Source organism: Panthera pardus, unplaced genomic scaffold (genome assembly GCF_024362965.1).
Source record: "Panthera pardus isolate Hobbes unplaced genomic scaffold, ASM2436296v1 HiC_scaffold_2, whole genome shotgun sequence".
NCBI lineage: Eukaryota > Metazoa > Chordata > Mammalia > Carnivora > Felidae > Panthera > Panthera pardus.
This window is the reverse complement of record NW_026526765.1, coordinates 43,322,859-43,345,799: the sequence shown is the minus strand read 5'-3', so window position 1 is coordinate 43,345,799 and position 22,941 is coordinate 43,322,859. Positions and strand designations below refer to the sequence as shown.

At 50.7% G+C, this 22,941-nt stretch overlaps 2 protein-coding genes across 5 annotated transcripts in view; one reads left to right on the top strand and one right to left on the bottom strand.

Annotated features, from left to right (window-relative positions):
• Positions 1 to 2,973, top strand: part of TNIP1 (TNFAIP3 interacting protein 1) — a 46,875-nt gene extending 43,902 nt beyond the window's left edge. For 3 of the 4 annotated variants that reach the window (XM_019464450.2, XM_019464454.2, XM_053907043.1), the window contains 2 exons: positions 379 to 469; positions 2,189 to 2,973. In XM_019464450.2, the coding sequence (XP_019319995.2) occupies positions 379 to 469; positions 2,189 to 2,223 (126 nt within the window). In that variant the 3' untranslated portion in view covers positions 2,224 to 2,973. The remainder of the gene's footprint in view (positions 1 to 378; positions 470 to 2,188) is intronic. The other variant, XM_019464453.2, reaches the window with a different exon arrangement.
• A 551-nt stretch (positions 2,974 to 3,524) lies between these two features.
• Positions 3,525 to 12,153, bottom strand: GPX3 (glutathione peroxidase 3). Its single transcript, XM_019464456.2, has 5 exons — positions 11,984 to 12,153; positions 7,209 to 7,362; positions 5,605 to 5,722; positions 5,050 to 5,149; positions 3,525 to 4,635 (listed from the first exon to the last, which is right to left on the bottom strand). The coding sequence occupies exons 1-5, from the start codon at positions 12,068 to 12,070 to the stop codon at positions 4,414 to 4,416; spliced, it is 681 nt and encodes a 226-aa protein (XP_019320001.1). The 5' UTR covers positions 12,071 to 12,153; the 3' UTR covers positions 3,525 to 4,413.
• Positions 12,154 to 22,941: the final 10,788 nt, after the last annotated feature.

The window sequence follows — 22,941 nt, the reverse complement described above, 5'->3', positions numbered from 1 at the left end:
GTTTTGTTTTTTTTTGGTTTATTTATTTTTATTTTAAGAGAGAGAGCGGGGGCGGGGTGGGGAGGGGCAGAGAGAGGCACTGGGCTGGATCTCACGCCCGGGGGGGATCATGGCCTGAAGTCAGGAGTCAGACGCTTAACCAGCCGAGCCAGTCAGGTGCCCCTTGGCCACTTTCTTAGCTGGATGACCTTCAACAAGTTTCTTTAACCCCTCTGAGCCTCAGGTTTCCTTACCTGTAAAATGGACGTGGCAACCTGGGTTGTTGTTAAGGATTCAGTTGCACTAGATTAATGTGTATTTAGCGCCATGCTGGCATGGTAGCCGCTACTGTAATTTCTGAGCGTGGTCACCGATTACTAAGCACCGGTCCTGTTGCAGCCAGAATACACCTGGCGGCCGCCCTGTGGAGGGATGCGCAATCAGAGCTCCCAAGTGATGGACTCGCCCACAGCCAGGCCTGCGGAACCAGGTGAGTGGGAGCTTGTACTGGGTCTCATCGTCCCCTCGGGGAGATAACTTCTCTCATGGCAGGTGTGCCCCAGTTTGGGGCTGATCTCACCACCTTCTGATCTTGGTGGAAGAGAGGCCTCACTTTGCAAAACAGTGTTGCGAGAATGGGAGGTGACTGCAGGCTGAGGGGACTGAAGTCATTCATTCATCTGAGTGTGGTGTCTAATCGCCGGGTGCTGTGCTGGGTGCTGGGTGCCGAGTGAGGAGAAACAGATACGGTCTCTGCCCCTATGGAGCGCACTGTCTAGGGAGGGAGGCAGAAAGGAATAAAATGCATGCCAAAAAAAAAAAAAAAAATCACACAAATGGGCCTTCAGTTGCACTCAGGTGCCCTGAAGGAAGAAGGGTAGATACCGGGGGAGCCTGACCTGGCCCGGGGACAGTGATGTTTGAGTCGAGACTCTCAGAATGCATGGCGTTAACTCGGTGAAGAGAACGTTCTTGCAGAGAAATGACAAATACATAGGCCTTGGTGGGAGGGAGGGAGGGAGGGAGGAAGGAAGCAGACTGGACGATCAAGGGAAGACTGCAGGAGCCAAGAACAAGGTGGAGAAGGAGTGACGGGCGAGGCGAGGTGAGGTCAGGGAGGGAGGGGAGTCCAGGCCATGCAGGGCTTGCAGACCATGGCAGGGTTCTGGTCTTTATTCTAAAGATGATGTGGATTCCTTGGACATGTTTAAAGCACAGTGTCATGACAGATTCAATTTGCATTTTGTTTTGTTTTTAATTTATGTTAGAGAGCGAGAGGGGGAGAGGGGCAGAGGGAGAGAGAGAGAATCTCAAGAAGGCTCCGTGCTCAGTGCGAAGCCTGATGCAGGGCTTGATCCCTTGACTCTGGGATCGGGACCCAAGCCGAAATGAAGAGTTGGACGCTCAACCGACTGAGCCACCCAGGTGCCCCCAGAGTTGCATTTTGAAAAGCTCCGTCAGGTCACGGTGTTGGCCGTAAACAGTTGGGGACTGGCGGTTTCTTCACTAGTCACAGGAGGACTACAGGCCCTTAGTGACAGCCTTTGCTTTCTGCAAGGCTGCGTGGGGCAGAAGGTACCATCTTGCCTGTGGGGGCAAGCGTCAGGGAAGCTGAGTCCTTCCCAGCACAAAGAGGTGTTTTCTAAGGGTTGTGGCCGTGCAGCGATAGAGCCAGCTGTGCCAGGAGATAGAGTGCCCCTCGCAGAAGGTGTCCCTCACAGAGGCTGCAGGGGGACGTGGAGGCAGCGTGGTTTGGAAGACGTAGTGGGTGGCAGGAGGCATTGCACCGGTCCGCCGTTTTCTCATGGTTCCCCACAGAGCCCTAGAGGTTGTGTGGAGCCTGTCACAGGCTGCTGTGATGAGGGGCAAGTGGGCAGGGCTGTCTCCTCCCCCAGAACTTCTCTAACTCTGGGATGTGGAGCCAGACTGGCTAAGCTCAAACACTTCCTAGATCTGGAACTTCAGGCAAATTTTTAAAAATCTCTCTGTGCGCCTATTCCCTCCTCCATAAAGGGCCAATAATCTGCCTGCTTCATAGGGCTGAAGGATTGAGTGACAAATGTACCTAAGGTACTAACCCGGGGCCTGGCACTTGGCAACACTTAACTCTAGGTGTTACGTTCATCGTTACTTACTGGTTTCTGTAGGCCTTTGGAACCTACTGTTATCGTATCATCTTTTAAAGTCCTCAACATTTTTCTTTATTTAGAGTCTACGAAAAATGACCGTGAGGGGCCTCAGTGAGACCAGATTATGTCACTTGGCTCCACCTTCGTCTTGCCAGAGCCACCTGATCTCAGATTACTGAAAAACTAGAGGCCACGTTCTGTATGCAGCCAGTGCCCCGACCGGATGGGAGGCTGATGGGCCACCAGCTTGTGCCCCAGCCCGACCTGAACTGTTCACAGACTGGAGAGGCTCTACCCAGAAGGCTTCCATCTGGGGCCCCTCCTGTGGAGTGGCCAGGAGAAACTCGCCACCCTGCCACCAAGTGGAGAGAGGCCTCATCTGACTCTGACCTGCCATGCTTTGCAGAAGCGCTGGGGGACGTCAGTCTCAAGAGTGGGGTCCAGCTGAGACCCCTTCCTTTCAAAACTTCCTCAGAAGTGGTTCCAGCCCCTCTGGGGACCACGTTCAGTTCATATGTGTGTTTGATTTTCGCTTCAAGCTCTGTAGCAGCAGGACCTGCCCCATGCCCATCCCTTCCCCTCTGAGGAGCTGCAGGAAGGGCAGGTTTGCCCCCGGAGACAGAAGAGAATGACGGGGTGTTCCGTTGCAGGGCCCTCCACCTCCACCCACCAGCCTTGCTGGTGCCATGACAGCCTGGGATGAAGGCCACGCCAGTCACATGCGCTGAGGGGCCCACCGTGAAGCTACCAGAGCCCCGGCCCTGCAGCTGGAGGCTTGTGGTGTCAGAGGCCCAGAACAGGGTGGCTGGCTGTCCCTGGGCAGCTGTTTGCACGAACCTTGGACATAAATCCAAGTTGAAGATCAGTATTCTGTGACTTGTGTTTTTTTTTTTACGTCCGGGCTAATGTTCTCCTCCCAGTCAGTGAGAGTGCTGCTTTCCCGGCCTCTTCCCTCTGTGCCCCATGGCCCCTAGTCCCAAGAGCACTGCCCCGACTCTTGGCAAATATCCCCTGGGCCCTGCTCTGCGCCTCCTCGAGGGTGGGCAGCCAGGGGCAGTGGACAGAATCTGGGCTGAGAGGTGACCTGGGTTTGTATTCCAGTCCTGCCCCTCACCTACCAGAACACCCTGGGCGAGGCTGGCCCTTCTGTGAGCCTCAGTTTCCTCACCTGTCAAATGGAACACTTCATCTCAGCTCCAGCTGCCTGGAGAAATGTGGGAGGGAACGAGAGCGGATATGAACTGGATTTATAAACTCCAAATGCCGAGTTAGAGAAGCAGAGTGGGCTGGGCCTAGGTAGAAACCAAACAGCAGGCGCCCAAAGCACTCCCTCCAATTCTTTTTCCATCCTTCTGCTCCCTCCCACCCTCCCCAGCTAGGGTGGCCCCATGGAGGAAGCACCACAGTAGGCTCAGCTGCTGCAGAAAGGCCTTTACTGGGAACACAGGGGTGAGTCTAATACCAAGAGCCAGGGTGAGGGGAGAGGGCACATCCTGCAGAAAAGCAGGGGTGGCATCCCTGCCCGGGGGCCTCAGCCTGAATGCACTAAGGGCTGGCCCTTCAGACAGGCTCAGGGGAGGTCCGCCCACAAGGGCTTCGGGCCCCTCCTTCATGGAGACACCATCCCTGACACGGGGATGTGGCCCTTGCTCTCACGTCTGCCTCGGCTGCTCTCAGGGAGCACCGTGGGGTGGGGGAGGGGGCTTGGGAGGGCCCCTCAGGAAGGAGCGAGACTGCATGATGGAGAGGGGGAAGATTGGGCAGTGTGGTAGACCCAAAAACTTCTGGGCACTTCAGTGGTGGGGCAGTGTGGTAGACCCAGAAACTTCTGGGCACTTCAGTGGTGAGGTTTGGAGGCAGTGGGAGATGCCGGCCCCAAGGTTGAGGTCCGGGTCAGAGCAGAACAGTTGGATCTGGAGCTGGTTTTAACTTGGGCTCCACTGAAAGTGAATGGCTGTCACTGGAACAGACAACTGGAGAGAAAGGGGAGTTCTCCAGCACTCTCCATAACACACAGCTGTGGGCACACAAACGGTTCACATCCCCCATATTTGTGCAGGTAGACAGCGGTGGCTGTACCCATGCACACGCACGGTCACACACACCTGGAGGCACGTGTGCAGACACCCACATGCGCAGCAGTACAGACGACAATCGTACGTGCACGTTTGGGTCAGGTCGGGGCCTTGTATATTAGTAAGGGGTCTGTGGCGGGAGTGTGTTGTGTTTAGAGAAATGGGTTCCTTCCTGAACAGAGTCCCTCCCCAGCCCCTGCATGGTGGACACGGGGTGGGGCAGGCCTGATTTACTTCCCATTGACTGTCAGGGCCGCCTGCCGCCTCATGTAGGCCAGGATGTCCATCTTGACGGTGCTGACCGTGGTCCGGTGGTACCAGCGCATGAGGGGCACGCCATCTGGCCCCACCAGGAACTTCTCAAAGTTCCAGCGGATGTCATGGACCTTCATGGGTTCCCAGAAGAGGCGGTTAGGTGAGCCCAGGAGCTCCGAGGTGGGTGGGCAGGAGTTCTGCAGCAGGGATGAGACTGGTGTCAACCCTACGTGGGGCCCTCCCCACCTCCCGCCCTGGGCCTTCCTGGCAGGTAGGGGAACAGCCTGGCACTGCGAAAAGAATACCAGTTTGGGAGATGAAAGTGGGGTCCCGGGACCAGCAGTGGCTTTAGCAGGTTGTGAGACTCTTAGCCAATCACTTGTGGGGCCCTGCTTGGGCCTTATCTACAAGATGGGCTGTTGAGAGCCTAGTGTCTGCAGAGTCTTATGGTTGCAAGGATAGATGCCAAGAAACTCCCCCAGAACCCAGAAGCAGGGGAGGGTGGCCCAGGCCTTGTCTCTGCATGGGCGGGAACAGGAGTGGCTGCAGCCCTGTTCAGAGCCGGTGTCAGCCGGGCCGAGAGACACCCGCAGAGGTGACTATACACTCACCTTCAGGAACGTGTAGAACTTCTGCTCTTTCTCCCCGTTCACATCCCCTTTCTCAAAGAGTTGGAAATTGGGGACGAAGCCCCCACCTGGTCGGACATGCCTACAAAGAATATTCTTATGTGGGTCCCAAGGAGATGGGCACGGGCCCAGAAATGACAAGGAAGGGACTGAACAGGGAGGGGGTGTTGGGAATCTGGATTTTATTCCACACCAGGCAGCTGGAGCTGATATTGAATGGGCATAGGCATAGTGTGGGTCTGCAAGCTTCTTTTTCCAGTTTGGTACCTTCTCAGTAACCCTGTCCCCTGCCTACACTCCTCCCCCACCCACCCATGCCATCCCATCGTGCACTCACATGCAGTCATCCCTGTCCCTGACCCCTCTTCCGTTCATTTCAATGAATGGGGTTCCTGGAAGGGGAGCATCGTTCTTGGTGGCTAAGTATCTGTCATGAGTAGGGGCCAATGCAAGAGATGCCCGGTGCTTAGGCGGAGGCACAGGGCGGGGCTGTGCTTTCTCAGAGGAGCTTTCTCGGGACACGAAGCAAGCACTCACTTGAGGCTGGGTAGGATTTCCGAGTTCTCTCCTGGTTCCTGTTTTCCAAATTGGTTGCAGGGGAAGCCCAGAATGACCAGACCAAATGGTGCAAGCTCTTCCTGTAGTGCATTCAGTTCTGGGCCAGGGAAAAAGAGGGCAGAGGTGAAGGTAGTCTATCAAAGAGCCCCGCGTCATCCGTACCACTCCTCCTGCTCTCCCATTGGATAGCTGAAATCATTGAGGCCTGACAGGGGAAGGGCCTGCCCAAGATCGCCCAGGGAGTGTGGCACCACTGGGATGCAAGTCCCATCCTCCTGACTCCAGTCTGGTTGGGTTGGAGGTCTGGGGAGAAGCGAGAGCAATACTCTTCCTCAAATCAGTAGTCAGTCACCTGCCCACTGCCACTGGGCCAGTAAGCCAAGGGCTCCTGCCGGACTGTCGGGATTGAGTTGCCTAGACCAAGAGCCATACATCCCTGGGCAGAAGACAGGACTTCCTGGGGAGGGGGTGGGAGGTGGGCGGGGCCATCACCACTCTCCCATACTTCCCCAGCTTGGGAATCAAAGGGAGGCCCTGGCCCAGCACCCTAGTCCCCTCGGTGCACCTGGTGCACCTGGCCTCTCGTGCAGTTGCCAGCACCCAGCCCATCTGTTGCACAAACACTCTGCTCTCTTCCAAGAGCTACACAGAAGCATTCTAGCCAGAGCACCCAGTGCCCACTGGGCCATCCGGCCTGCGTCATTCCACATCCAGGAATTTGCCTGAGTCTGGCAGGCAGACATTCAGGGTCAGGTTGCCCTTGCTTCCCCCAGCCCCATCAGCAGACTGTGCTCAGCCCCAGAGCATTTTCCTGTGGGTGCCGTCAGATGCCTTTGGCCTGCCTGTTCCCCCAGGTTGTTGACCCTTAGCCCTAGCTGAGAAGAAAGGAGGGAGGATACGAGGATCATGAAATCTCGGTGAAACACCCAATACAGCCACTGACACACCACTGGGGACCTCAGCCCAACTGTCTGCTTTCCAGATAGGGGCCAAGAGAAGCACCAGGGCAGATGGGAAATTCAGGATAAAGCTACCATTTCTTACTCTAGTGAAAGGACACTCCAGGTACAAAACAAGTCTCTTCCCTCTCTCTGCTTTCGGGGCAGTTGAGGTACCCAGGGAGGAAGGATAACTGGGAATGTTCTAGAACACGTCTGAAGGTGATCAGACCTTGGGCTTACATAATCTTCACAAAAACACGGAACACAGGGGCGCCTCTGTGGCTCCGTCGGTTAAGTGTCCGACTGCAGCTCAGGTCATGATCTCACGGTTCGTGAGTTTGAGCCCCGCATCAGACTCTGTGCTGACAGCTCAGAGCTTGCGGCCTGCTTCGGGTTCTGTGTTTCCCTTTCTCTCTGCCCCTCCCCCACTCATGCTCTGTCTCTCTCTGGCTCTCAAAAGTAAATAAAAACATTAAAAAAAATTTAAAAAAAAACCCATGGAACACAGTAGAACTGGGATACACGGTTTGGCATTTCGTGATCAGTCACCCCTCTCCCCTTGCATCAAAAACTCTCCTATGATTGAAATGTGCCCAACTGGCAGAAACAGTCCCAGAGCAGAGAGGGAAAGTGGGCTCTTACCAACGTACTGGCCTGTTAGGCCTCAGTAGCTGGCCACATTGACAAACAGGATGTATTTGCCAGCATACTGCTTAAAAGGGATGTACTCCTCCCCATCGATGGTCAGAGCTCCGTACTCATAGATAGTGCCGCTCCCGCCAGCGTGGCAGTCCGTCTGAAACACAGGAAGACCGGCACCCGGGAGCAGTTAGAGCTGGAAGGGAACTTGGCATCTCCGTTTTCAAGACAATAAAAGATACCAGTAAGGGGGAGTGACTTTCCCAAGACCACTCCAGAGTGGACCAGAACCGAGCTCTAATTCCTTATGCAAAGGGATGATTACGAAAGCACTTAATTGTCTGGTGATCGTATGGAAACCCGGAGAATGATTTACGGTGACCATTACTTCCACTTCACATGCCAATTTGTGAACATTTGCCAGGCTTGGAGGGAGACCATGCTGGTGCTGGAGGTTGCATTTCTGGGTGCTGATGGAGACTCCTGGCATGGCCAGTGCAACCAGCCAGGCAAGTGATGATGTGGGCCTGAATGACAGCATTGTGGAAGAGGGACTGGACAGAAAGGAGGAAGTGGCAGTGTAGAAAGGGGTGATTCGGAGGTTCCAAATCCGGAGGGCTGGAAAGCCGAGGCTGTTGCTATAAAACAGGGAAGCAGGAGGAACCAGGAAGGGGAAAGTCCTGCTGAGAGGATTTGGCACCACGGCAAGAGGAAAGCCTGGCACGTATGAGACGTTTCCTGCGAGTGTGCAGCTGAGACGACTGTTATGCCTCCCTCTTTGCTGCCCTACCCCCAGTCAACCTCCAGAACAAGTAGCCAACAATGGACTCGGAGGTGGGGGACCTGGGGTCCTCGTCCAGCTCTGCCACTGACACTTTGTGTGGTCTGGTGCTGGCCCTTTCTCTGGGCTGGGTCTCAGTTTCCTCTTTCATAAGATGAGAACCTCGAACTGGACCAGCTTTGCTCAACCCTGCTGACTTGTCAGCGTCACTATCAGGAGAGGAGGAGTGGGATCCCTGCCAACCAGCACGACATTGCATCAGACCCTTCTCTGTGCCCGCCCTGGCTCTGGTACAGACTACAAAAATCTGGGTCTGCTCTCGAAAGGGTGACTCGGCATCAATAACACAATCAGCAGAGGCGCTGGTCATGATGGGAAAGGAAAATGTTGCCACCACTGTAGCAGGAAATCTCTGGCCCTAATGTCGTAGGAGAGGGGTCGCAAGACAATAAAACAAATCAAATGCAAAACACCATTATAGACCAGGAGAGACAGAGACAGGTGGTTGGAGTTACAGAAGCAAATCCACACCCTCTCCTCCCCATCAACCAAGAAGACTTCCTGTAGGCGAGGTACCTGGGCCCAGTTGGGCAAAGGGAGTCATCTGGCTTAGCAGGGTGTGGCCCCAGGACAGTACAGAAAAGCCACCCTCTGTCTGGAAGATGCCGCAGGCCTGCTGAGCCAGATGAGGTAGGGCTCCCTCCAACAAGCCAATCCGAGAGCTGCAAACTCTCTTCTTGGCTTCGATGCAAATTCCCTGCTTTCCATGAGGCTGTTATTCCATGCCCTGTGATTTCTGGTGGGTGCTGGAGGCAGGCCTGAGAACTAAGCTCAACATTCCTCTAGCCCTCGGGCCTCCTTGGCCCCAGTTGGGTGGGTTCCACCACAAAATACAGACAAACAGGACACAACAAACATAGCCCAGCTGACCACAGAGGTCTAGCAGCCAGAAGGAAAGGCCTCCCTACACGTCTCTCCAGCCTCTCCAGCTCTTCCAAAACTCCACCCTAATCCAAAAACAAATTCTGGGAAATGGAGAGAACAAAAGCCAAGAGGTTGTCTAAATAATGGAAGCTTGTAAACAACAGGAGGATCAGCTTCTGGGCACAGCTTTGGGCTGGGGGTGGGGCAAGGGGAACCTCTTCTCACTAGGTTTTAGACGCGGCTGGCTCTGGGGCCCCGGGGCAAGTGAGCCAATTTTACTCTCCAAGCCTCAGTCAGCTGACAGGGGAGGATATTACCACCCACCTCCCAAAATGGCTGTAAGAATCTATAGGCAGATCAAAGAAGTCTGGAAGACCTCTTGGAGAGAAATCCCCACGTCGAGGGATGGATACTGATTATTCTGCCTGAGGCTAGGGTAAAGGGCCCTAATGTCCCTACATTATTGTGAAGAGGACTTTGATGTTCCCCAGCCAGTGTAAAGAAGATGATGCACTGTGCAAGGTGTCTCCAGGAGAAGGGATGATGACAAAGCCTCTGAGCTTTCTAGTGGGGACAGTGAGGCCGGCGTTGTGGATTCAGACTGATGGGGGTCAGAGGGTGGCCTATGGTGGCAGAAGCCATGGCCTGTACTCACCACTGAGCACTGCTACCCAGTCCTTACGCGAGCTGTGAGCCTCCTTCCCTCCTCTGGGCCCAGGAATGCCAGAGCCCTGCACCTTAAACAGGGAGGCCAAAGGAGATGGTGGGGAGAGGCAGCTCAAGTGCCTCAGGCCTGCCACAGTTGGATGAGACAGGAGAGTGCTGGTGACTTGGGAGCTGGAGGGGGTCTCAGCCAGGACCCCGGCTGGCTTGGGCTGCTGGTCTTGGATCTTTCTCCTCTTCCATCTACCACTCCCATCGATGTGATGGTATGAAAGGAGACCTGGCCTGGGGGCAGGAGACCTGAGTTCTGGGCCTGGCCAGGACTCCTGTAACCACTCCTTTCCCTTCTGTGGGGCTCTGGCTCCTCGCCTGTCAGATAGGCTCAGATTCAGTGCTGTCTTAAGGGCTCTTCAGTTCTGTCAGCCTGTGGTTCCATGATTCTCTCTGCCTGCTTTAGTCACCTAGAAACCAGCGGTTACTAGGATCCTATGCACGTCAGCAGCTGTTACCCTTCTTCAGCTTCTGCAAAGTCCTTCTGCACAGCAAGTACAGAGAGCCTGGGTGGCTTTAAGCTGGACTGGAGAGGGGACACAGCAAGGAAAGGAGGATTCCTTTTGTTATCCAAGCTCCTCCCTTTGAACTGGGAGGAGGCAGCCAACCCTTTGAGACTGTCACCTACTGTCTATCCCATTCCTCACAGGCCCCCCATCCTATCCCTTGGCCCTGGAGTCGGGGGGTAAGGTAGGTGGTTGAGTCTTAGAATCCAGCGCTATGACATTTCGACTCTCTAAGGGCCTGGGTGGAGAGATGCACATACCCAGCCTGTTAGCCAACAGGTCCTAGCTGGTTTGTATCTGATAGGATCATACCTCACCCTAAGACTCCTCTAGACCATACCCATCCTGTTCTCTCTGAATCCATCAATTCCTCCCCAGACAACACATGGCTATGATGAGTTATTCAGTTATTCACGGGGTCCACATTCTTACCCCCGACCTTCTTGAGTCAGGGCCCAATCTTCTCTTCTCTGGCTCTCCCCAAACAGGGTAAAGGACTGACTCCATGGTGCTGGGCTGCCTACCCCTACCTCTACCCCACACCACCATCTTGAAACTCAGTCCCATCTCTGCCCTAGAAAATGAGTTGGGGATAATGAACAGGGCTGGATACAAAGGAGGAGGCATGGAAGAGGTGGCTTCACGGCCATCCAATTTCTATGCTTACTCCAAAGAGAAACAGACTGAATAGGATTTAGCTGAGGACAGGACAGGGGGATAGAAACATACAGAAGGAACCCTGTGCTTGGAAAGGGCTAACTGAATAGTGAATAGAACTTTGGAAATAGAATTATGAACTCCTAAGATATTAAAATAAAAACCCAGAAGATTTTAGAAACACAGAAGCTCAAAGCTTCTCTTGAGCTTACACAAGCATGTGGTGTGTGTGTGTGTGTGTGTGTGTGTGTGTGTGTGTGTGTGTGATGTGTGTTGGGAGGGTGGAGAGAAAAATCTCTCTGTTTGGGTTTATCCCTTTGCCTGGTTTCAGCTTCCCACCCTGGAAGAGATCTACTGGGCCCACCTTGGCATACGCTGTCTAAAGACATAAGGACACTGGGTCACCCCACTCCTGGCCTCAGCATCCCCACCCTACAAGGCTTTGCTCAGGCCATTATGGGCAGTGGGTGTGGGTAGTGAGGCTGCCCCAGAACTCTGCCCAGACCTTCAAGGATTGTAGATTTTGCAGCTTCTCCAAGCATCCTCTCTGAAACCATCAGCTTCATTGTGCCCCTGACCACCCCCACACCCGTCCCCACCGATGGAGAAACTGAGGCCCAGAAAGGATTGAAGATGTAGCCAGAGTGCTGAGTGGTGTCACAGATCTCTACGCCTTCCACCGACGCCCTGGAATCCAAGTGGGCATTTCTACCTGCGTTAATTCTTGAGCTAGAAGAGCCCCCACCACAGTTCTTTGAGACGGGAACTACCCAGCTCCTTCCCTTTCTCCTAGCCTGTCAGTCACCCCGGGAACCTCAGCAGCCAACCCAGACCCCGGGTCTCTGCGCCCCCGCCCCCTTCAGGCCCGACTGGAAGGGAGTAGCTGAAGACAGTCGTGTCATGCATGTAGCAAGGCGACTCTGAGGCAGCTGTGGGGCAGAAGGGGTCAACTCAGCGAGAATGCCCCTCCTCCCACCGGGGGCACCCAGATCACCCATAGATGGAGCTGTGAAGACCCGCTCTCCGGGTGGGGGTCCCGGCGGCGGCGGAGAGGGAGGAACCGGAGTTAAGGGTCCTCGCACTAGGTGTTGCCCTTCTGGAGGGGAGCCTGGGAAGAGGGGTGCCTCGCCACCGAGAAATGGACACCTGGGGGCTCTGCTCGTCCCGCCAGGTCCCCACCCCGGAGGCTCACTCACCTTGGACTTCTCCTGCCCCCGGCTCGGCGGGACGAAGCCAGCCAGGAGCAGGGAGAGAAGACAGGACGCCCGCAACAGGCGGGCCATGGCGGGCTGGGGGCGCGTCTCGGGCTCGCCTGAGACGCGGTCTGATCCCGGGCCACCGCCGTCTGAGGTGTCCGACGCTCCCAGCCACCTTTCAAGCCCTCGGCGATGACCAATCCGCGGCCGGGCCGGAGTCCCTGTAGCCAATCGCAGGGCGACTGGCACTTCGGGGGCGGGCACTCCTTCTCCTCCCCAGGCTCCGGGCGACAGTGACATAAGCAAGTCTGGGCAGAGATGGGAGCTGGTCCTGGTGAACCCATGGGGCGGCCCCCTCTTCTTTCGGCTCTAAAGTGCAGGAGGAGGCAGGCACAATATCCTCCAGCACAACCAGGGGAAAGGGCTTTAAATAGCACCGAGGAACTAATGCAAGGCTCAATCCTAGGAAGCATTTCTTAGCCCTAGGTTTTAAAACACTCGCGGTGTGCCCTCTCTCCTCTTTCCTCCATTCCAGTTGAAGGGATGTTGAGGATTAAAAATGTCTGCAAGATCTGACGTGAGCCTTCAGGAACATTTGCTCCGTGCAGGTTCAGTGCTTAAGAAGCAAACAGTGGGTGCCCATGGATTTTGCAGGAGGTACACTGGGGTACCTCAACTGATGTGGGAGCAGAAAGTACGTTAGCTCACTGTGTAGTCTTGAATGTGTTGCTTTCCCCCTCTGGGTCTTGGTTTACCCAACTGTGTAATGATGGGACTAGTTGTTGACCTCCTGAAGACCTTCTGGTTCTAAAATAAGTGACAGACCTAGAACAGAAGTTCCCGGAGAGCAGAGACCAAAACCACCACCTGGAACGGGGCCCAGAACACAGGTGCTTAATATTTGTTGCATTAATCAATCAAATAATTCATTTCTCTGCTTGGGGAGAACTGCTGATGAAGTCAGGCAGCTCTAGGTCTGGGCTGTCTTGTATGATCCTGCTCATAGATAGGGGAATGCGTTGGGATCAGTGCATTCCCAAATCTGCCCAACTACCAGAGTCACCTGGGAAGCTTATAACACATTCCCAGGCCCCACTGGAATCACTGTATTAGAATCTCCAGGGGCAGAGGCCAAGAATCTGCCTTCAGACATGTTCCAAACATGATTCTGAGGCAGATGATTCTCTGTCTTCTAGTGGAGAAGTGCCTTGAGATAGCATGCCTTCACTATAATGGAAGATACTGTCTGCGTGGGAACCTGGAAGTTCTGTCTCAAGTCCCACATTCTCTGTAAAGCCTTTCTTACTTCAGATCACAGCCTGTTGAAGGAAAGGGAACCTTGAAGGCCAGAAAGTCTTTCAATGAGTTAAAGCGCAGGGGCATTTGAACAATGACTGACACAGAGTCATTAAATGTTAGTGCTCAATAAATGTTATTCAGCCGCCTCCTTTCACTGAAGCCTAGAGATGGAGAACAATTTGTCCAAGTTCCCATAGTAAATCGGTGGCAGAGAGGGAACCAGAATCAAGATCTCTACACTCCAGTCTCAGGCACTCTCCACTTTGTTCTGTTGTCTTTTGAAGGTCATATTTACCCAAAGATACAAAAATGTCTGTCTACCTAGCAGTTTGTCAGAAACCCATTGTTCATTATCATTAGTAGGCATCTAATGACCCTGAAAATATGTGCCTAGCATCATGTTAACACCACGAGAGATGTCAGAGAGTTTTCTGGAAGTTACAGTCTCAGCCCTCCAGGTGTGTCCAACAGAGCCAGGATGAGGATGAGGCAAGTGGGCACCTAGGGTCTTGCAAACGCACAGCTGGCACCTGAGAGTGAGTGTCTCCTTAAATTTTGTAAGTGTCTCCTTAAATTTTGCCTCATCCTAGTCCCAGACCTGGTGTTCACTTTCTTCGGGGGAAAGAAGAAGAAGCCAGAGGCCTGAGGCTTACTGTGGGGCCACACACAGATTACTTTCCTTCTCTGGGCCTCAGAGCCTTTGGCAGTGTCTCATATGGATGGTCTTTGTGGCTCTACAGTTCCCAGGGTCTGAGGAAGGCCTGTGCTGCACCAAACTCAGGAGTACTAGCTTCACGGACAGTGGGCTGTGGGGGTCAGGCGAGCACGGCCTGGCACTGAGGATAGCCTGCACACTGCTTTCAAAAGAGGGCTGAGACTTCCCACCAAGAAGACGAAGACAAACATGAAAAGAGTATGCCCCCGCCTTTTCGCCGCCCACATTTTTAGCTCATTTGGTTGATTTGTTCCCAGAACCCTATGTTTTGAAAGATGTTATTCTCCACTGGGCTGTTTCCTCTTGCTCTCAGGTTGAAGTCCAAATTCCTTAGCGCTTCAGACAATGTCCTCAAAATCCAGCCGCACTCCTCTCATTCTACCCCAGCTGTGCTAGACCTTTTTTCAGTTCTTCCAATGTGCCATTCTCTCTTGCCTCCAGGTTTTGTCTAGGCTGTCCCCCCTGCCTGGAGCACTCCACATTCTCTCCTTAACTGGTTCTCTCCTACCATTTATCAGGTCTCCACTTTTGTTCAGGTCCCCTTGCTTTAGTATTGTTCCTAGAGCATCTGATACTTTCTATATCAACCCTTTGTTGTCCTTTATCATCATTTCTTGTTTACTTTCTACACTAAGTCACAAGGTCCACAACAGCTTCGTTCCCAAAACTTTTCACAGGGCTTCCTACATGGTAGATGCTCAGGAAATATTAAATAAATGAATGTTAAATAAAATGCTACTTAGCATATAGAATAAGTGGAACTTCAGGTCGACACGTGCTAACAGTTTGAGCAGACAAAACTGGTCTGATTCTAGCTGCTAGTAAGATTCGAGACATGTGAGTTACTGAGTTATCACAGGAGAGTAAATGATTTGCATTGATTTCAGGAGAGGAAGGGTGGAAACAGATGCTGTAGAGGAATCATAAGCCAGTTGTGTTTCCAGCCTGAGAATGTGCTCTCCAGAGTCCTAGACAAATGGGCACCCAGTGCCTCTTCTCCATCCTTTTTGGAGACATAAATAGGGAGCTTACTGTTTGGTGGGTAGACAGGGACCACAGATGACTTAAAGGAGGTTTTTAAAAAGTACTGATGCTCTCTGTCTCTGAGGAAGATAGAACGTGAGTTAATAAACAAGAGGGGCTATAAAAAGCCAAAACAATGGAAGCCAGCCCTGTCACTGCTGAGTAAGCACTGGACTTGGTGATGGGGTCAGCCAGCCCAACTGATGGGTCCAGATGGGGGCAGCAGAAGGGAGGCCCAGCTCCCATCACCTCAGTGCCAATTTCAAACGGTAGCCCTCTTTTGCAATCAAGAAGGGATTGCAGAACCCAGGTGTGGCCCTGTTGCTGCCGGTTGCCTAAATAACTAGCTGATCCGATCTCAGAGTCAGCCTAGAGACAGGGAGTTCTTTAAGAGACGTAGCTAGAGCCCCTACTTTTGAAACGTGGGCCTTTCAAACTCTGGGCATTGGTTTCCTCATCTATGGAGTAAGAAGTTGGACGAGTTGATCTTATTGTTGGACAGTAAGAGTAACAGCCAGCCCCCAGCATCCTGTATGTACCAGGTATTGCTTTAGATGTGTTAGCTTTTTGAAAAATCCCTGCAGCCTCATGAAGTAGGTAACATTATTATGCCCATTTTGCAGATGAAGAAACTAATACATAGAGAGGTTAAGTAACTTTGCTTAAGGTCATGCAGTTTGATAGGTGGTAGAACCAGGATTCTGACCCAGGTATTTTGTCTCCAGAGCTCTTGCCTTTAATCTCTAAGGCTGTGTTGTCCAACATGGCAGCCACCAGCCAGGTGTGGCTAGTGAGTGCCTGGAAGGTGGCTAGTCCAAATTGAGATGTGCTACGAGTATAAAATACACACTGGTTTTAGAAGACTTAGTATGAAAAAGAGAATGTAAAATACCCTAATAAATGTTTGTATCGTTACATGTTAAAATATTAATATTTTATAGATTAGGTTAAAGAAAATATATTCTTGACATTTATTTCACTTGTTTCTTTTTACATTTTAAAAGATGACTGATAGAAAATTTAAAATTACGTAAAATTACATTTTAGAGATGTTATATTTCTATTGGACAGTCCTGGTTTAGGCTATATAATCATGAGATTGGTAAAGGATTATGGTTGTCTGTGAAATCCAGGCTTATCTCCTGGGGCGCCTGGGTGGCTCAGTTGGTTAAACATTTGACTTCAGCTCAGGTCATGATCTCATGGTCCTTGAGGACAAGTCCCGCATCTGGGTGAGCTCGAGCCCAGCTTCGGGTGAGCCCCACTTCTCTCTCTCTCCCTCTTTCTCTGCCCCTCGCTCACTTGTGCCCTCTCTCTCTCTCTATCTCTAAGAAAGAAAGAAAGAAAGAAAGAAAGAAAGAAAGAAAGAAAGAAAGAAAGAAAGAGGGGAGGGGAGGGGAGGGGAGGGGAGGGGAGGGGAGGGGAGGGGAGGGGAGGGAAGGGAAGGGAAGGGAAGGGAAGGGAAGGGAAGGGAAGGGAAGGGAAGGGAAGGGAAGGGAAGGGAAGGGAAGGGAAGGGAAGGGAAGAAGAAAGAAAAGCAATCCAGGCTTATCTCCTGTCTGAAGTCCCCAAGATCACATCCAGGTTCAGTGATTCGGGAGGAGGACTCACAGAACTCACCATATAGTCATACTCATGCTATGACTTATTATAGTAAAAAGTCACAAAGCAAAATCAGCAAAGGAAAAATGTGCATGGGACAAAGTCTGGAGGAAACCAGGCACAGGCTTCCAAGAGTCCTCTCCCAGCTGAGTCACAGTATGTGCTTAATTCCTCTAAATGAACAGTGGCAACACATGTAATATGTTTCTGCCAGGGAGGCTCATTAGAGACTAAGTGCCCACGGCTTTTACTGGGGGCTGGTCATGTAGGCATCATCTGTTTAGCATGTGCCAAAATTCCAGACTTCCAGAAGGAAGGCAGGTGCTCAGCATAAACCACATTGTTTGTATAAATAGTTTGGGCACGGTGACCTACTCTTATCAGTTCTGGGAATAGTGGAAATCCTCCTGAAAAACTGAAACTGAAGTTCCCAAATGCCAACACAAGGGCCAACTGTGCAAGCAGATTTTTCTAAGCGTAGCAGTCCTGCTACGTTAACTCTTTTCTGTAGATCTCCCAATTAAACTTTACCAGGACCTGGCCTGGCAAATACCAGGTGTTGAGCTTTCCTGACATGGGAGTCAACGATTCCCTCTCACTCCGAAGCCTGCTTAGTTGGAGGGAGACTTGTAAAAAAATAATGAGCCCCTACAGACTATCTCATTCAATTGGCCCTCATCTGAGAGCTGAATCTCTGAGAGGCTGAGTGATTTGTCTAGGGCCCCACAGCAAATTCAGGCATCTCTAAGAGTCACACCAGGCTGGATACAGTTCCAAGTTTTCAGTCACAATGACCCTTCCATTCTCTGGGATTCCTTATATGTTTCTAGAACCCCAAACTCTTTTTCCCATTTCTTAGTAGTAGTGAGCCCTACCTATGTCTCTGCTAGCCTCACACCACCCACCTCCATCCTTTCTAGGTTATTGTTGGGCTGGGAGACTATAGTGTTGGAGAAGAATAACAACCTTCATAAATAGTCACTTAACAGTGAACAACCCATATCCTACTTCCTGTGGGTTAACTAACAATGCACAAAACCAACGGGGACTAGAAGGAACTAATAAACTCTACAGCAAACAAGATGAGGTGGGTAGCTTATCACTGCCCCTCCCTCCCTCTTCTCCCAACATGACCACAGCCAAGAAAAGGCCAGGTCAGGTCTGTATCATTCCTACCCCTTCCCCAACTCAGAAGGTTCATGCCAAGGGGGCTTGTGAGGTATACTCGAGAAGGTTTTGGAGTGAGAGTCTGGAGTCCTGATCCTATCTTAGTATGTCCCATAGCCTAGTCCCTTCTCTCTGAACCTTGCAATCCCTCCAACTCTGAAATGAGGAAATCAGAATTCCGGGGCTTTGTCCATCCCAGGCAGTCTGTGATGTGCCATTTCTCATGAACTGACCCCAGGGGAGGAGTCCATGAAGATAAATGCAGTGGTGCCCAGGAGAGTCTGCCCAGTCAGGGGTGGGTTATAGGGTGAGGGTGGACTGTGGGTAAATCATATTGTCTCCTTCTTTGTGGGTACCATCGCCCTCAAATGGTTCTTTTGATTTGAAATGAGCGAGGCACTTAGTTCAGAGTCTGCATATCACCACTGCCATCCACATCCCCTGCAAGATGAAGAGGTTGAGCCCCGCACCTCTGGGCCCTAACCTTATTAAGACACACTCTACCACCAGCTGGCTGGGTAACTTCAGCCAAAGCAGAGCCACCCCTCTAGGGTGTGACCTTCCCCCTGGAAGGTGTTAAACGGGGTCCACGCTTTCAGCTCTGCTTGCTCAGTAAGCCTTTTAGGGGGCGCTGATAGATCGTTGGAACAGGAAGAAACTAGAGCAAGAACTCTAAGAACTGAGGAGGTTTTTTTCTCCCCCTTCCAATTCATTCTCTGCCTCCAGAGCCATGCCTTGTCAGTGCCTTTTCCTCATCTTACTGAGCTCTTAAACTTACTAAACTAAGTATTCCACAAGCACATTAGTAAACAACAGGTGTTTGTTAAGCACTTACTATGTGCTATGCACTATGCTTACTGCTGAGGACTCAGAGTGAACAAGAGATTCTTGCCCACAAGAGGCTTACAGTCTGGTGGGGAGGTGAAAACAAACCAGCTGTGCAGGGTGATGGATACTCTCACAGGGGAAAGTGGCAGCACAGAAAGGGAAACCTAACTCAGATGAGTGGCTGCATGGCTGGCTTCCAGGTGGAAGTAACTAGTAATCTGGGCAGGAGCAGGACGACTCCTTCATGGGCGAGACATGGGAAAGAGTGGGGTTGAAGGAACCACTGGATCGAAGACTGACTAACCTCTTCCAGCTTTTATACTCCGTGTTCCTCATGGCTAAAGCAGAGAGTTCAAGGAGAAAAGTGACTCAAGGTAAGGCTGGAGAGGTAAACAAGGGCAGATGGAGATGGGCTTTGATGACCTTGGACTTTATCCTGAGGACAGCAGACAGAAAAAGCCTCCTTCCTCACATCACTTTGTTTTGTTATTCTTTTATTTCTTTTCACAATTTTAAGTGATCTCATTCATTTATTTTTATCTACCTATTTATGGTCTATTCTATTCTCCTCCCAAGAAGAATGTAAACAACATGGGTGGGGGCCAGGATTAGGGAGATGGGATGGGTGGAGGGGGAAAAGGGAAGGGCAAACAGATTTTAAATACCCATTGTGTGTGCTAAACACAGTGCTGGGCACCTTCTCCTATGTATATTCTTTGAGGAGAGCCCCATTATACCCCCCTTGTACAAGGGAGGAAACTGAGACTCAGAGGGATGAATTGCCTACCCAAAGTTATCAAGTGTGTCTAATGTGAAAATGGATCCTCTTTTCATTATGGAAGAAAGGGTGATGGAAGGGGATAGGAGAGGAGAAAGGAAAGAGGAGGAGAGCCATCACAGGGAGAAAGAAGGAAGGGAGGAGAGGGCAATGGGCCCAGAGTTGTTCTTGAATCCCAGAAGGTTGACGGGGGCATGTTTATGAGAAACCTCAACAGTCAGAAAGAGCATGACCTCCCAGCCTGCCTGTTCCTGCCCCGTGACTGCTCTAGGCTATAAACAGCCTGTTTATTAACCCCAGGAAACTGGCTCCTCTGCCACTTAGCTTTATCTTCTGGGATGGGCGGGCTTGGAGAGCAGGGGGCACCGGGCCAAGAGTTTCCAGACTAGGAGGAGTGGCGGTTAGAAAGTCAATGATCCTTTAAGAGCGGGGTCAAAAGAAGCCACAGAGAGCACACAATCTGTCTACATCCACCCCCTTGTAGATTTGCTCCAGGCTGCACGGTGGGTTAATGGGCCCTAAGAACCCTTGACCCAATAGTTGCCACTTTAAGGGAATTAAGCTTGACTCAGCTCATTATTTTCCCTAATGACCACCATCATTAGAGCACTGTGGTGAAATCAAATGAAATAATGGCTATAAAGGCACTTGGCAAACTGAACCCCCCCTGAGCATTTGAGAATTTGTTCCCAGTCCAGTCCCTCATGCCTCCCCAATCACCACACCTGCTATTCAATCCCTTAGGACAAATTCACACAGTCACACACACACACACACACACACACACACACACACACACACATTCTCTCTCTCTCTCTCTCTCTCTCTCTCACTTACTCACTCACCCACCACATGATTACCACCACACAGCAGGTCTCAACTGAAATGAGGGTTATAATAGTACTTATCTGCTAGGTTGTTGGAAGGATTAAACGAGACACTTCTATGAAGGTTAGCACTGTGCCTGGCACCTCCACGTGCTCACTCAGTGTTAGCTACACCTATGCCGAGTGTCCCTTGAGAAATTCCATTAAAAGCCTCCCACAGCAAGTAGCCTGGAATGGGAATATTTTTGAATGGGGAAAAAGAGATGTGGCCGGTATGTGCTGGGGCTGGAATAAGAGGAAGTAGGTTTCATAGACAGTTTGAAGAACTGGGATGAGAATACCAAGAACCCTGTGGAATTTCTGGGAAAGGGAGGGTATGTCCAAACACAAGAACTGGATAAAAAGTCTGAGGATATTTACAATTCAGAAAGAACAGCACAAACACCATCTAGTTCCAAGGCAAGTGGTAGGACGTGGTGACCTTTCAAGGACACAGGAACTTGTGGCCGTAATTGAAAGGTGTTGAAAACTAGCCGAACTCACAGGGCTCATCCTGCTGGTCTCTGCTCCGGAATTGGTGAGTGTGGAGGATCCCCTCCCGCTCCACTTGCACTTCCAGAAACTTCTCTCACTGTTCCCAATAATACTGCCCCACCTTGAGTCTTAGAATCTGTCCCTGTCTTTTCCTTTCTCTCTTAGTCCCACTGGATCTATATATTTTTGAACAGTTCGAGAATTTTTATTCATATAAGTAATACATGATTACATTCTTATAAAATTAAAACTTGATAACTAAGGTGAAAATCCCATTCCACCCTTTCTGCTTTCCATTTTTGTCACAACTCTTCTCTAGCATAATTAGCAGTAGGTTTATTCTTCCAGACTTTTCTCTCTGCCTACACATTCATTGCTTAAAATATATATGTGACAGCTTTTTTTTTTTTTTTGGTTTACCTTTTTTTTCCCATAAGTATTACGACACATTATTGTGCTACAATTTGCTTTCCCCATCCACTATATGTTTGGGAAATCTGTCCATGCTATCATTTTTAATCTAATTAATTATTAACCACTGCACAATGTGGGTGTTTTATGGTTTATTTGCTAGCTCCTCCCCTCACCCATCCTTTCACTGACGCAGACAATGCTGCCTGAACATCCTTCATCCACCTTGTGCACATGCGATTTTATTTTTCTGTGACAGAAATCTGGCAGTGGAATTACAGGTTATTGGGGTAAGAACATCCCCTGCGGAATCTTAAGTATAAATTCTCCCTAGCTGGTTCCTGGGGCCACATCTTGTGATTCTCAGGTACCATATCTAAGGCACCAGCTTCCTATTTTGAGCTTCCCAGGGAGCATCTCCACCAGAGCTCCCTCAATCTCACATAAGAAAAGTGACCTCATCTCTTCTTCCCTCCCTGCAGCCCCTCTTCTGGAATATATATTCACCTTCTCCCTGTTGCCCAGACATGGAAACTTTAATCATACTGTTCTCCTCTCTCCCTCCAACGTCTAGTGAGATGTCACATCCTGTGGATTTTATCTCAGTAATGTCTTTTGGTCCTCATTCCTTCTCTGGTTATCTTTGGCCAGGATTATTTTAACAGTCTCCTAACTAGTCTTCTTATGCAATCCAACAATATAATCTTTATAAAGCATGGGTCATGTCATTCTCTTTGGTTGGTTCCCCCCTGAATACGAAATCCAGTAGGATCTCCTTGGCTTGCTCTTCCCAGACTTCTCCAATCTGACTCAGCTTTCTCCTTCTAGCTTTGATCTCTTCAGATTCCTCCTCTTTCAACCTCCAGGCACACTGATCCCCTTGCATTTGCAAATGTACTTGTATTTCTGGACTCTAAGACTTCATTTCCATGTTTCCTCTCCTAGAATTCTCTTTCAGAGCTCTGTCTGCTGAAAGTCCACCATCCCTTATTAGGTCCTGTCAAACTGATATGAAGGATGTGATTTCCAGTGTTCTCTCACAAATAGCCAGTTTCTTAACTCTCTGACCATCAATTTTCTTTCCTGTGAAAAAGATATAATCCCTTCCAAGTCTATGGGGAATTTCTAATGAGTGCACATAAAGCACTTAGCATGGTGCCTCTTACAGAGGAAATGGTAACCAAACCTTAGCTCTTACTGTTACCATGCCTCTTTTATAAAGCTTCGCCTTACTGCAAAGTAACGTTCTTGCCTTCCTGGGCTCTCTCCATTCTGGTGGACATTTAGTCTTTCAGTTATTTATGTAGAAGTCTGTCCTCACACCTGATAATGACCCCTTAAAGGGCAGGGCTTCTCCTATATATTTCTGCATGGTGTCCCAGCACAGTGCCTAGAACTGAATTGAATGTAGGGAGAATCCTTTATTGCTGTCAGCTTTGGAAGTGCAGGGGAATGAAGCGAGCCAGCTCTATGGAATCAGAAGGCAGTTTTGAATCCCACCACAGCACTGGGTGGTGAGAATCTGTACACTTACATCACTTACTCTCCCCCCACCTAGTTTCCTTACCTAGAAAATGGGGGAACATATTAATATCTACCTCACAAGCTTGGGAGGAGCTTATGTATGCCAAAGAATTTTCTAGTTGTTTGCTTTTAAAACTTAGCTTGTCCACTCATGGTGGTCTGCTTCCCCCTTGTGGATAAAATTCAAACTGCATATTAAACTCCTAATCCAGAAACCAGAGGTTTATCTCAGCATTGTTTAGATTACTGA